Here is a 15,737-nt window from a genome sequence, read left to right as displayed (position 1 = left end):
CAAGCTTCCGCAATTTCCGAATCACCCTCTAGAATGGCCTGTTCTCCTCGGTCGGAATAGGCAGTTCCTTCCCTTAGAACCGTACTTGAGAGTTTCCTACCTCATACGGCTCAGAAATTGCTATCTTAATTTCCCCTATCTTAACTGAATTCGATTTATCAAAAATCGATCCAATTTGTTCTTGTGTTAAGCAGAAGAAATTAATTACCTAAGTTTCAAACCCTAATTTTTCTCAATAATTAGTTTGATCTTTTTTCCCACCTTCAGAAGAATGAAGCATAGATAGATATAGAGCCTTCGTTCAAATTTTCTGAAAGGTAACTATCCCGGTTTCATATATGAAATCTCTATAGAATCCTTGAAAAAGACTTTTTTCCATAAGAAAGAAAAAAGAACTTACTATCTTTGGGATCTGATACTACACCGCTGCTTAATCCCTTAGTGGATCGGCTCTATTACATAAGCGGATTCCTAAATTTTGCCCCATATCATGGGATAAGTAAGCAGTTTTTTTTAGTTGTATCGACCCAGTCGCTCACTAATTGATCTTTACGGTGCTTTCTCTATCAATTTGAGAAACTTTATCCATAGAGTAGTAGTATAGGCCATACTTTCTTCGTTTTTTGATTCTCGTGAAGTGTCCTTCCTTCCTACAGCTGATAGGGAAAAATCGTTGTTTTTACGATCCCTATGTAGAAAGCCCTTTTTTCCAGTATTTACTAGAAAATTTGATCCTCTCTTTTTTTGTCTTTCTATAGTGGAGATAGTCGCACGTAATGACAGATCACGGCCATATTATTAAAAGCTTGCGGTAAGAAGGGGTTTCGTTCTAGTGCCCGGAAATAATATTCCAAAGCCTTTGTATGCTCTCCATTGCTTGTGTGTATAAGGCCTATGTTATAGAGTATATAACTTCGATCATAGGGATCGATTTCTAGTCGCGTAGCTTCATAATAATTTTGCAAAGCTTCCGCATAATTTCCTTCGGATTGAGCCAACATCCGTTACGGTCGTTCATTCTATTCAAAAAATCTCCGTTCCAAAACCGTACATGAGGTTTTCATCTCATACGGCTCCTCCCTTCTGTACATAATAGTACTAAGCGAAATAATCTTAATCTATAGAATCAAAATAGAATTAGTCCCGTCTCATTATGAACCGAAAGGGGCTGGTATTTTTCCAAGAAATCTCTAGCCAACCTTCCCACAAGAGGTTTTTCTTAACACCAATGAATTCTATTAATGCTAGAGGAAAACGATAGCTCCAATAATTTCTTTGTTCTCAACGCCTCCTATTTAGAGGAATTAGCTACTTCAACGATCTTTGATGGTTATAGGGGTATCCAAAGTACAAACCTGATGGTTGTTTGTTATCCCAACCATTCTTCCCAGCCCTGATACCGATCAGGAAAGGGGTAATTTCTACCAAAGTTTTTCTCTTGTTGATTCCTATTTCTAGGTGTAGTGCTTTTCTCCCCTATGCTGCCTACGGATACTAATAGAGTGGCCTGTAATCCATACCATACCATATCCTGTAGGTGTAACCTTTCGCTCAATACTCAAATCTACAATTGAAGTATCTGAAGCCGCATCAATCGAGGATACACGACGGAAGGAATTGTTAGTTCGCCTCACCTTCCCGAAGCGTGGGTTTGCTTGCTTTACAAATTTGGTTCTCTCTATGCCAACCCCTTTTCTTTTTCCTAAGACTGAGGTATAGGTAGGTCTAAAAAAAAGCAAAAAAAAAAAGAGTCAAATCGCACCATCTCTATAATAAGTAAATGCCTTTTTTTCTCCTGAGGTTGTCGGAATTATTCGCAATAAAATATTGGCTATAATTGAGAAGGTCTTATCAATGAAATTTCCATTTACACGGGATCTAGGCATAATTCCCAAGCCATTCTATATAGAATTGTTTTCATTCCTTCACAAAATAACATAAAAACAAACACATTCGATTCTTATAATTATAAATAGATTGATCCATATGCTCTAAATCCATATGTTTTAAATGGATAAGAGAGATATGGATTTTCCGCTCAGCTCAAATTGTATCCTTTTCCTTCTGCTTGGACACGAAGAGATATGCAATATTTGACTAAGACTGGATTTCATTCCACTTTCCTATTTCTGAACAACAACTTATGTCATCAACTATTTCGTGTTTTCAAAGTTATTAATTGTCTCATACTCTATTTTTGATTTCAATGGTGTAGCGTATCTTATGCAAACGGAATTCTAAGGTTTCTTTATTTTATTATGCAATAAGAAGAATTCTTGCATTCTCTTTTTCTTTAGTTGCGGGAAAACCTAAATTAAAACTTTTATTTTATAGCGAGCGCAATTTCTAGTAAAAAATCCTGTATCCTTCCACCTAGATCAAAAGGAATTTTTCCAATAGAACTAGGGAACCCCCGAGCGGTTGCGGTTGTACCTGTACTGCAGGAATAAGAAAACTCGCTATTCACTCAGTTTATTTTCCATAATAAGTTATGTAGGAAAGATGGCCGAGCGGTTCAAGGCGTAGCATTGGAACTGCTATGTAGACTTTTGTTTACCGAGGGTTCGAATCCCTCTCTTTCCGTTTTTCTTAATTCATCAACGTTAAGGATCACAATGTATCAAATCAAATAGCAATTTATTCCAGTAATAATATCTTATATTATCTTATTTTTATTTAATAGAAATTAAAAATTCTCTATAGCAAATTACTGTGGTATGTAAACATAGAGGAAAAAAGCAAAAAGGATCCTAATCCTAGGGTTAATCAATTTTAGCTAGTTGATGGGAAAATACGAATTAATGGTAATGGTCTTAGGGCTATTTAGTTCGGGGAAAGGGGAAGGGGAAGAAAATTCTATGAACCTTTCCTTTTTTCATTAAGTTCAAGTCTGACGAGAGTAATATTCTACAACTAACAACTCATTTATTTTGAGACCGACCCACTTCCTATCTAGGATTTTATTTACTAGTCCTTTATATTCCAATGTGTCAATCGTCAAATGGCTTGGCAATTTCCCCGGGTCCGATGAAGCAATATAATTTTGAACCAGACCTTTTGATCTTTGGTTATCTTTCGTAGTAATAATATCTCGGGGTTTGCAACGAAAACTTGGTATATTGACTATACGGCCATTAACTAAAATATGTCTATGGTTGACTAATTGGCGGGCCCCAGGAATGGTTGAAGCCATACCCAATCGAAAAAGGATATTATCCAAACGCATTTCAAGTAATTGTAGTAAAACCTGGCCTGTTGACCTTTTTGCTTTTCCAGCGATATGTACATATCTAAGTAATTGTCGTTCTGTCAGACCATAATGAAAACGCAATTTCTGTTTTTCTTGAAGACGAATACGATATTGCTCCTTTTTCCCAGAATTGAATTTTTTTTTAAGATTACTTCCGGATTTAGGTGTTTTTCTAGTGAGTCCTGGTAAAGCTCCCAAACGGCGTATTTTTTTTAAACGAGGTCCTCGATAACGGGACATGAAGACTCCTTTTTTTTATTGAAATTTCATTTTACACAATTAATTTCATTGTATTTACATTACAGAATACATCGAAATTAAAACTGAATTAAACTACAGGATAAACAGAGTAAAATCAACTAAAGTACCACAAAAAATGGAATTTCATCAAAATCTGTATTTTTTGTATTTTTTGTATATATATTATTTATTTTATTGTTTTGTATCTAGCAAAATAGTAAGGTAAAAAACATAAAAGATCCTGGATTCTCCATTTAATTCGGAAAAAAAGAGATTCTTGTTCGTAGAACATCGATAGAGAAAAAAAAAGCCGACTATCGGATTTGAACCGATGACCCTCGCATTACAAATGCGATGCTCTAACCTCTGAGCTAAGTGGGCTTACATAACGGAAATAGTGTAACAAATAGAAATAGGTATAGTATAGGAAATCCGTAAAATCTCAGATATTAGTTATTACTCTTAGCTATTAACTAGTTCTAAATTTGAAGTTCTACTTATAAAAAAATACTAAATAAAAAAATACTAAAACTTCTTAAAGATAAAGTTAGCTTGATATGCTTAACTATAGGATATTTAAAAAGAAAATTATAGACTTTATGGGTATTTTCATTCGATCATTATAGACTTTATTATTTGTTAATAATTTGAGGATTAATATTTCACTAAGGGGAACATAAAGTCAGAGTAAATAAAATTGATAATTCTGATTAGAAAAAAAGAATAAATATCCAGCGTTATAGTATAATTTCGAATACTATAAAAAAGTAAGACGGGAGGTGGGGGAGATAAAAAGTTTTGGATATATTGATTCGGATTGAATTGCAAATACATCAAGGATAGAATCAATGTAATTCAGAATTGCAATAAGCAAGCGGGGTCTCTCAAATAGAGTCGAACTGAACTGCTAGACTACGTTGAGTGATGAACTCAATGATTCAAAAAAAAAACTAAGAGATGGATGAAATTACACAAGGAATCCTGGTCTCAAAGAAGAGGGAAGTGGGGATATGGCGAAATCGGTAGACGCTACGGACTTGATTGTATTGAGCCTTGGTATGGAAACCTGCTAAGTGGTAACTTCCAAATTCAGAGAAACCCTGGAATTAAAAAAGGGCAATCCTGAGCCAAATCCGTGTTTTGAGAAGGGATTCTCGAACTAGAATACAAAGGAAAAGGATAGGTGCAGAGACTCAATGGAAGCTGTTCTAACGAATCGAGTTAATTACGTTGTGTTGTTAGTGGAATTCCTTCTAATTCTAAATTAGAGAAAGAGGGGTTTTATACTTTATACATTTAATAAACACGTATAGATACTGACATAGCAAACGATTAATCACAGAACTCATATTATAATATAGGTTCTTTATCTTTTTTAAAATTTCAAAATAAAATTCGAAATGATTATGAAATAAAAAACTCATATCATAATTTTATTTTGAATTATTGTGAATCCACTCCATTCGAATATTGAATAATCAAATTCTTCAATTCAAATTCAAAGTTTTGAGAACTTTTAAAAAGAAAGTGGATTAATCGGACGAGGACAAAGAGAGAGTCCCATTCTACATGTCAATACTGACAACAATGAAATTTCTAGTAAAAGGAAAATCCGTCGACTTTTTAAGTTGTGAGGGTTCAAGTCCCTCTATCCCCAAATCCTCTTTTTTTTTCTTTTTATCAATGGGTTTAAGATTCATTAGCTTTCTCATTCTACTCTTTCACAAAGGAAAGGAATGCGAAGAGAACTCAATGGATCTTATCCTATTCATTGAATAGATTTCTTTTTTATTAGAGTATCGGCAAGAAATCTTGGTTATTCACTCTATTTTTAAGTATTATTTAAGTAAACCATGCACAATGCATAGGGCTACCCCCCCCCTTTCAAATTTTGAATTTGAAATACTTTAATTGATTTTTTAGTCCTTTTAATTGACATAGATACAAATACTCTACTAGGATGATGCACAAGAAAAGGTCAGGATAGCTCAGTTGGTAGAGCAGAGGACTGAAAATCCTCGTGTCACCAGTTCAAATCTGGTTCCTGGCAGAGAAAAAAAAAGATCCACCGAATAGGTATTGATCCAAATACCTCGAGATGGATTGTGATACATATTTATTAATAATATATAATATAGATAGAGTATGATTTATTCATCTAAGTGGATAAATCTATAATATAAATATAGAGGCACTTCTTTTTAGAGAAGTTTTAAAATATACCCTTTCTTTATGATAAGGAAGGGGGTGAGATTAGGTTCCCCTTTATTTTTTTGCGTTTCTTTATTTTGTATTCCACTATTCCGACGAATATTTTTTTAGTCTTGCTTATCTTTATCTTATCTTATTTTCCTAGTTGTGCTAAGTCATGTGCGCGATACAAAGTTCCTGGTAGAGAACTTCTTTGAGTCATCCTATTTTTCTGTTCATATGAAGGAAATTAATATGTGATTTTCAAAATAGGGGAATCCAAATGAAACCCTTTTTTGGCTCAGTCTATCTGGAATGCTTTTGTATAATAGGAATTAATTATAAATAGGTATTCCGTTTCATCTAGGAAAAGAACCTAAAAATATTCCTTGACTTGAATAAAATCTGGAGTTGTGTTGTATAAGTGAGCACGAATTTCTTATCATTCAATGAGCATCTTGTATTTCATAAAAATTGGGGGTTATATAGTCCTTACGTAAGGGCCAGCCTATCCAACTTTCAGGCATTAGGATACGTTTAAGGCGCGGATGATTATCATAAGAGATTCCCACCATATCATAAGATTCGCGTTCTTGAAAATCGGCACTTCTCCAAATCCAGAAGACAGACGGAATTCTAGGATTATCCTTTTGGGCAAAGACTTTTATGCAGACTTCTTCTGGATTATCTATACCGTATTGTATTCTTGTAAGATGATACACGCTAGCTAAAGATCCACCGGGTGCTACATCATAAGCACATTGGGAGCGTAAATAATTATAACCATATACATATAAAATGACAGCAATGGAATCCCAATCCCCTGCTTTTATTTGTAAAGTCTCTATTCCTCGGTGATCAAAGCCCAAAGATCTATGAACCACCTCATGTTTGACTAGCCAATTAGATAACCAACCCTGCTGCATTGTCTTCATCTCTCCCTCTTTGTATAAATATTTCCCATTTCGGATGCAAGTTTGAAAGATTGCTCTGCTTTTTCTTTTTCTACACAAAAGAGCCCCCCCCTCCTAATTCACTAATTTGTAGGAAGGTACTGGACTTTTGGATTTTAAAAAAGTTTCAGAAGATATATCTAATGTCGATGGTGATTGATAGAGCAATTCTTGCTCATAAGTTCCTGTATGAGTACTGCGCCTAACATAAAGCTTGTGACTGGTAGTAAAACATCTTTTTTTATTTTGAGATAGAGTTCGATCCTCAACTATTTCTCGCGATATCTTCTTACGAAGTTTTGTTAGGGCATCTATAACTGCCTCCGGTTTAGGAGGGCAGCCCGGCAAGTAGACATCCACAGGAATTAACTTATCAACTCCCCGAACAGTACTATAGGAATCCGTACTGAACATTCCCCCTGTAATAGTACAGGCTCCCATAGCAATGACGTATTTTGGTTCAGGCATTTGCTCGTATAATCTCACTAAAGACGGAGCCATTTTCATTGTTACCGTACCGGCTGTTAAAATTAGGTCTGCTTGCCTAGGACTTGATCTTGGTACCAATCCATAACGATCAAAATCGAATCGTGAACCTATTAATGAAGCAAATTCAATGAAACAACAACTGGTACCGTATAGAAGGGGCCATAAACTGGAGAGTCTTGACCAATTCGAAAGATCATTTAGTGTAGTTGAAATAACAGAATTGGAACTTGTTTGGTCAAGTAAGGGAAACTCAATCAAATTCATAACTGTCTCAATAGAATCTTTTCCTTCTTTTTTTTTGTCTAAATATTCAGTTAAGACCATTCCAAGGCTCCTTTTCGCCATGCATAAACTAAACCGACAACTAAGATAAGCACGAAAATCAAAGCTTCGATAAAAACGGATACACCCAATACGTCGAAACTCATTGCCCAAGGGTATAGAAAGACGGTTTCCACATCAAAAACAACAAAAACGAGCGCAAACATATAATAGCGTATTCGGAATTGTACCCAAGCCCCTCCCATGGGTTCTATACCCGATTCATAACTAGAAAGCTTCTCTGGTCCTTCACTAACCGGGGCTAAAAGCCCTGAAATCGAAAATGCCAAAATAGGAATAAGGCTTGCTATTATTAGAAATGTCCAAAAAATATCATATTCGTGAAGCAGAAACATAATGTACTCCCATTAATGTGGAATAGGCGGAACTTAAATTAGTCAATTCAATTCAGCATTGTCAATTTATCCAGAACTTCTCTCTTTTCCTCGGTGAAACAAGAATCTTTTTTGTTCAAACAAAAGCGCTTAGTTTAGCCTTTGTTTCCTCTGTGCTGCATCTTCTTTAAAGATTCATCCAATGGAATCCCAACTCCCTTTCTTTTGGATTTCCATTCTATTTAGATATGGTGTATGTAGATCTAATTCTTATATAAAGAAAACTTTATCGTTTCACTTTGTCTCGCTTTCTCTAGAATCTCTATAAAAAAAGAATAGCTCTATCCTTTATTTACTATTTAATAATAATAAGAGACTATTAAATAAAAATGAGAATACTACTAATTAGAATAATTAGAACCTAATTAAGATAGTAGGACTAATCTATGCAGTATAATGAGAAGTAATACTATAAAAATAAAAATAAAGAACTCTATTTCAGAACTATGAGACAGAATATTCTGTTTTCTTATTTACTCTTTACTTTATTTTTTCTATTTTTCGTTTTTCTTTTCCTGTCTGTATGATTTTGATTTTCGATGAATGAGCCTTTGGTAATGCTTTTATCTCTATTCTATGTCGCAGGCGCCTATCCAGTCTATAAACAAATACTAATGCGAAAATGAAAACTATACTAAACTAAAGAAAACATAGGATAGAGATCCTAAAATAGAAAAAAGGGCATATTAGGGCTATACGGATTCGAACCGTAGACCTTCTCGGTAAAACAGATCAAACGGATTATTATCGAAATGATTTGAACTGTTTCAAAGACCCAACATGCATTTTTTTGCATTGGGCTCTTTCATAAACTGATTTAAAGATCAGTTAGTCCACCATAGTTTTTCTTTACGGAAAGATAATGAGATGGCTCCCTGTGCTCTGATTGATTTTTTGTATTATGATCTATCTAGGAGCAATACCAAAGTGTTTCAAAGGAGGATTACCTTGACTTAGGTCTGCCTCTGGTCTAAATTAAATCAACCTAAGTGAAATGGAGTCTCTATCGTTCCACTGCAAGAGTTAACTATGAGACTTCATACACCTTAAAGTTCATAGAACGAAAAGAAGTTTTTTGGAGGCCCTTATCCTCATTACGCCTAGCATTTAGTGGGCTGGATATTTACCTTATCAACTAGCAAATCCATAAGGGTTCTATTTGATTAGGCACCTGAATTGGCACCTGAATCGGACTGAACCGACTGTTTGTCAGGCTACTGTTCTCCTATTCTCTCGAATCTATGAAGTAAGACATTGATTTTGCAATAAGATCGATTATGTTCATTGCATAATAAGCTCCTTTGAAAAGCATTGGCGCACGTGTAAACGAGTTGCTCTACCGAACTGAGCTATAGCCCTTATCAGAGATATCTTAACATATAGAGAATTTCTTGTCAAGATGAATATTTTCTAATGCCAGAGGATATCCCTTTGATCTGTATCTGTTTAGTATTTAGTTTAGTATTTAGTATATAACAGACCAATAACAGAGCGGTATTGCTTAGAAAAGGGATTCAATATATAATCGATCGAAGTAATGGGTCTTCCTTTGTGGTGATAAATTGCCTACTTAACTCAGTGGTTAGAGTATTGCTTTCATACGGCGGGAGTCATTGGTTCAAATCCAATAGTAGGTAAGTAGGTAGAAAAATTACTAGATAGCATTGGACTTACTTCGCTTCGCTATCTAATAACTTTTTCTACCCCTCTTCCCTTTTTCTTTGTATCAACTATAAACCACTGGATTGTCTTCAATTGGATGGGGGAATCCAATTGACAGCCTCGATTCGTATCCTAGCTCGTCTGAGAGCGAGCTTCGCTTCAACCAAATCTTTCGTACCCTCAGCTTTACTCAAGTTAGCTTCGGCTATTTCAAGTGCCTTTTGAGCTTCTTCCGGATCAATATCACTACCCAGTTCCGCATCATTTCCTAAAATGATGATCTCATTATTAACTATTCTCGCAAAACCGCTCCACAGAACCGCCGTTAACCATTGGTCGTTGAGGAGGCGTATTCTCAAAGGACCCATATCTACTGCTGTGTTAATAGGGGCGTGGTTTGGTAATACGCCAATTTGGCCACTATTCGTGGATAAAATGATTTCTTTCACTTCACAATCCCAAATAATTCGCTTAGGAGTCAGTACATAAAGATTTAATTTCATTTCTGCGATTTGTTCTCCTCTTCTAAGGTTATAGCTTTCGTGCTAGCTTCATCGATGTTACCCACCAAATAAAAAGCCTGTTCAGGTAGGCCGTCTAATTCTCCGGAAAGGATTAGTTGAAATCCCCTAATAGTTTCCGCAAGAGCAACATACTTTCCTGGAGAACCAGTAAAAACTTCTGCCACAAAGAACGGTTGTGATAAGAAACGCTCAATTTTTCTTGCTCTTGCTACAGTTAAACGATCCTCTTCCGATAATTCATCCAAGCCAAGAATTGCGATAATGTCCTGAAGTTCTTTGTAACGTTGTAAAGTTTCCTTAACTCTTTGCGCAGTTTCATAATGTTCGTTGCCAACGATCCGAGGCTGTAACATAGTTGATGTTGAATCTAAAGGATCTACTGCTGGATAAATACCCTTGGAAGCTAATCCTCTGGAAAGTACGGTAGTAGCATCCAAATGTGCAAATGTTGTGGCAGGGGCAGGGTCGGTCAAATCGTCCGCAGGTACATAAACTGCTTGAATCGAAGTTATAGATCCCTTTTTAGTAGAAGCAATTCTTTCTTGCAAAGAACCCATTTCTGTACTAAGAGTAGGTTGATAACCCACTGCGGAGGGCATTCTCCCTAATAAAGCGGATACCTCTGATCCTGCTTGAACAAAACGAAAGATATTATCGATAAATAAAAGCACGTCTTGCTTATTAACATCTCGGAAATATTCTGCCATAGTTAGGGCAGTTAAACCAACTCTCATACGAGCTCCCGGTGGTTCATTCATTTGGCCATAGACTAGAGCTACCTTTGATTCTTCAATATTTTTTTCATTAATTACTCCGGATTCCTTCATTTCCATATAAAGATCATTTCCTTCACGAGTCCGTTCCCCTACTCCACCGAATACGGATACGCCCCCATGAGCTTTAGCAATGTTATTGATTAATTCCATGATCAGTACTGTTTTACCTACTCCAGCCCCCCCAAATAGTCCTATTTTTCCTCCACGTCGATAAGGAGCTAAAAGATCGACGACCTTAATACCTGTTTCAAAGATGGATAATTTCGTATCTAACTCGATAAAGGCAGGCGCAGATCTATGAATAGGGAACGTTGCACTACTATCTACAGGACCCAAATTGTCAACAGGCTCCCCAAGAACGTTGAAAATTCGTCCGAGAGTAGCTCCACCGACCGGAACACTGAGAGGAGCTCCCGTGTCAATCACTTCCATTCCTCTCATCAACCCGTCCGTAGCACTCATAGCTACAGCTCTAACTCGATTATTTCCTAATAATTGTTGTACCTCACAAGTCACATTAATTTGCTTATCGGCAGTGTCTCTACTCTGGACTACTAAAGCGTTATAAATATAAGGTAACTTGCCCGGGGGAAAAGTGACATCCAGCACGGGTCCAATAATTTGATCGATACGACCTGTACTTTTTTCTTCACTTGTGGAAACCCCGGGACGAGAAGTAGTAGGATTGGTTCTCATAATTATCACATAATTAAAAAAAAGGAATTTGTCGAAATTTTTCTTTTTTTATTGTTGAATAATGCCAAATCAAATCAAAAAAAATCCAAAAGTAAAAAGGAAATGAATTAGTTAATTCAATAAGAGAGAAAAGGGGACCAGGACTTGATTTCGTTGCCCAAGCGAATCCCATTCAATCGTTTACTCATGGAATGAGTCCGTTGGAAAGTTCAATCAATCTTTTTTTCATATACATTTTGCCTTTTGTGGAGGATCTGTGCCTACTCTACTTTCCTATCTAGGACTTCGATATACAAAATATATACTACTGTGAAGCATAGATTGCTGTCAACAAAGAATTTTATTAGTATTTAGTTAGGTATTTGCATTCCAAATAAGAAAAGAGACCTATTAAGAACTTGTAAAATAAGGATTAGGGATTAATTTGGGTTGCGCTATACCTATCAAAGAGTATACAATAATGATGGATTTGGTAAATCAAATCCATGGTTTAATAACGAACCGTGTTAACTTACCATAACAACAACTCAATTCCTATCGAATTCCTATAGTGGAATTCCTATAGGATAGAACATACACAGGGTGTACGCATTATATATGAATGAAACATATTCATTAACCTAAGCATGCCCTCAATTTTCTTTAATGAGTTGATATTATATTAATTGAATATCCTTTTTGTTTTACGAGATTTTTGCTAAAGTTTCATTTACGCCTAATTAACATCGAGTAGACCCTGTTATTGTGAGAATTCTTAATTCAAGAGTTGTAGGGAGGGACTTATGTCACCACAAACAGAAACTAAAGCAGGTGTTGGATTTCAAGCTGGTGTTAAAGATTATAAATTGACTTACTACACCCCAGAGTATGAAACTAAGGATACTGATATCTTGGCAGCATTCCGAGTAAGTCCTCAGCCTGGGGTTCCGCCCGAAGAAGCAGGGGCTGCAGTAGCTGCCGAATCTTCTACTGGTACATGGACAACTGTTTGGACTGATGGACTTACCAGTCTTGATCGTTACAAAGGACGATGCTATCACATCGAGCCTGTTGCTGGGGAAGACAGCCAATGGATCTGTTATGTAGCTTATCCATTAGACCTATTTGAGGAGGGTTCCGTTACTAACATGTTTACTTCCATTGTGGGTAACGTATTTGGGTTCAAAGCCCTACGTGCTCTACGTTTGGAGGATCTACGAATTCCCCCTACTTATTCAAAAACTTTCCAAGGCCCGCCTCATGGTATCCAAGTTGAAAGAGATAAGTTGAACAAGTATGGCCGTCCTTTATTGGGATGTACTATTAAACCAAAATTGGGATTATCCGCAAAAAATTATGGTAGAGCGTGTTATGAGTGTCTACGTGGTGGACTTGATTTTACCAAAGATGATGAAAACGTAAACTCACAACCATTTATGCGCTGGAGAGACCGTTTTGTCTTTTGTGCCGAAGCTATTTATAAATCACAGGCCGAAACCGGTGAAATCAAGGGGCATTACTTGAATGCGACTGCGGGTACATGTGAAGAAATGATTAAGAGAGCTGTATTTGCGAGAGAATTAGGGGTTCCTATTGTAATGCATGACTACTTAACCGGGGGATTCACCGCAAATACTACTTTGGCTCACTATTGCCGCGACAATGGCTTACTTCTTCACATTCACCGTGCAATGCATGCAGTTATTGATAGACAGAAAAATCATGGTATGCATTTCCGTGTATTAGCTAAAGCATTGCGTATGTCTGGGGGAGATCATATCCACTCCGGTACAGTAGTAGGTAAGTTAGAAGGGGAACGCGAAATGACTTTAGGTTTTGTTGATTTATTGCGCGATGATTTTATTGAAAAAGATCGTGCTCGCGGTATCTTTTTCACTCAGGACTGGGTATCCATGCCAGGTGTTATACCGGTAGCTTCAGGTGGTATTCATGTTTGGCATATGCCAGCTCTGACCGAAATCTTTGGGGACGATTCTGTATTACAATTTGGTGGAGGAACTTTAGGACATCCTTGGGGGAATGCACCTGGTGCAGCAGCTAATCGAGTGGCTTTAGAAGCTTGTGTACAAGCTCGTAACGAAGGGCGTGATCTTGCTCGCGAAGGTAATGAAATTATCCGAGCAGCTTGCAAATGGAGTCCTGAACTAGCCGCAGCTTGTGAAGTATGGAAGGCGATCAAATTCGAGTTCGAGCCGGTAGATACTATCGATAAGAAGGTCTAAAAAAAAATAAACGAAATAAAAAGAGAAAAAAATAAGTTATGAAATGCAGTAATTCTTCTTTATTCTTCTAATTGATTGCAATTAAACTCGGCTCAATCTTTTTTTTTATAAAAAAGATTGAGCCGAATAAAAATAGATCATGATATGATCATGAGACTTGACAAATCGAGATTCGTCTATTCTATATATCTAGAATATATATATATATTAAGGTATAATACAATAAAGAAATAAAAAGAAAATAATAAAATATAGTAGTATCATATGATAATGGAATCAAATACGCAGTATTTACAGAAAAAAGTCTTCGTTTATTGGGAAAGAATCAATATACTTTTAATGTCGAATCGGGATTCACTAAGACAGAAATAAAGCATTGGTTCAAACTCTTCTTTGGATTAAGGTGGTAGCTGTGAATAGCCATCGACTACCTGGAAAAGGTAGAAGAATAGGACCTATTCTGGGCCGTACAATGCATTACAGACGTATGATCATTACCCTTCAACCGGGTTATTCTATTCCACTTCTAGATAGAGAAAAAAACTAAAGGAGAATGAATGAAAAAAGACATAGTTTGGAAGTTAGACCTTTTTATAAGACTCTCTTTCAATTTCAAAAAAGAGGACGTTTGAAACTTTTAACAGGCGTAATCGTGAGTCAACATGCTAGAACTAGATAAGGAAGTTTTCTATAACCTTAATAAAAAGGATAAAAAGGTAGTTTTAGTTTATGACTCCGATCAAGAGCGAGAAATCCTTGATTTGGGATTGGACATAGAACCTGGACCCATCGGAGAGACGTTGAAAGGAGCGTATCCTGATGGTAAGAATTATACTTTCGTGGAAATACAGCGCTATAGACTTCAGTGTGGTAGAGTAGACGTTTTGTTCCTAATTTTTCTGGACCAAACCTCCGCTCCGACCCAACGATACAATGAATTTTTTCTGTTCATATTCATAAATAAAAAAGATTAGGAATCGCAATGCTACTATATGCGTCCAGAGCAGTATTTTGAATACTATTCTTCTATAATCCATTATTGCGCGGGGTCTTACTAACAGGACTTCGCGGCACAGGACGGGTCTTCGTCGAAAAGCTAACACCACCCGGCATTTTCATACCCTTTCTTTGGGTGGTATATCGCCTTTAAAAGTCTAAGAGGGTAGTAGGGGGGATCTTAAGAGGGTAGTAGGGGATCTTAAGAGGGTAGTAGGGGATCTATAGTAGGTAAGATAATTTGCCCTTTGATTTTGATTGAATATACTATTTTTCTGCCTTTACCACGCATTATTGTATGCGCTTCTAGAGAAGTATGTATGCAGGAAGTAAATTCTAGTCGCTTTCTTTTGAATCCAATTTCAAATTAGATTAGAAAGATAGAAAGGCCATGAGGATGGGAAAATAAAAAAAATCTTTTTAATTAGTTCTCCTTTTTTGGAATTTTCTTATTATCCTTATCATTTTTTTTACAGAATATTTTGCAAACTAAAAAAATACAATAGTCAATATTCCTTATAATAGATATACTTAATTATATCATAAGAATCTTAAGATATTTTTCGACTAGATAGAAATAGTAAATTTGAATTGAGACACCTATTCCATGACGGATTTAAACTTACCTTCTATTTTCGTGCCTTTAGTAGGCTTAGTATTTCCGGCAATTGCAATGACTTCTTTATTTCTTTATGTGCAAAAAAAAAAGATTGTCTAGTATTTTTTAGTGTAAGTAATATAATATGGTAGGGTATGTGACTTTTTCTACACACACTTTCTACACACAAATGAAAAACGGCTATGGATGCAGATATAGGCTACGAGCATAAATGCATGAATATGCAGAGCTTGGTATAGCGAGTTTTTTTTTATTTATTTTAATTGAATCAACGAATATTTTTTGAATAGAAAGTCAATGTATCTAACCTATTATTTCACAGGAGTACTAGTTGCTGAAGGCGATTTCAGAATCAAAAAAAGTAAAGGCAAAATTATTTAGCTTATTCTCTCAATTTCAATCGA

The 15,737-nt window shown here is 36.1% G+C and overlaps 1 protein-coding gene and 3 non-coding genes across 4 annotated transcripts; 2 read left to right on the top strand and 2 right to left on the bottom strand.

Annotated features, from left to right (window-relative positions):
- Positions 1-2,292: 2,292 nt before the first annotated feature.
- LOC123418893 (ATP synthase subunit beta, chloroplastic) lies at positions 2,293-11,875 on the bottom strand. Its single transcript, XM_045107088.1, has one exon. The coding sequence runs from the start codon at positions 11,494-11,496 to the stop codon at positions 10,000-10,002; it is 1,497 nt and encodes a 498-aa protein (XP_044963023.1). The 5' UTR covers positions 11,497-11,875; the 3' UTR covers positions 2,293-9,999.
- On the top strand, positions 2,497-2,583 carry TRNAS-GGA. Its single transcript has one exon. It is a non-coding gene; the product is annotated as a tRNA-Ser (tRNA).
- Positions 3,799-3,871, bottom strand: TRNAT-UGU. The gene has a single exon. It is a non-coding gene; the product is annotated as a tRNA-Thr (tRNA).
- Positions 5,468-5,540, top strand: TRNAF-GAA. Its single transcript has one exon. It is a non-coding gene; the product is annotated as a tRNA-Phe (tRNA).
- Positions 11,876-15,737: the final 3,862 nt, after the last annotated feature.

This window comes from Hordeum vulgare, unplaced genomic scaffold (assembly GCF_904849725.1).
Source record: "Hordeum vulgare subsp. vulgare unplaced genomic scaffold, MorexV3_pseudomolecules_assembly, whole genome shotgun sequence".
NCBI lineage: Eukaryota > Viridiplantae > Streptophyta > Magnoliopsida > Poales > Poaceae > Hordeum > Hordeum vulgare.
The sequence above is the reverse complement of the archived record's forward strand: the minus strand, read 5'-3'. Positions and strand labels throughout refer to the sequence as shown.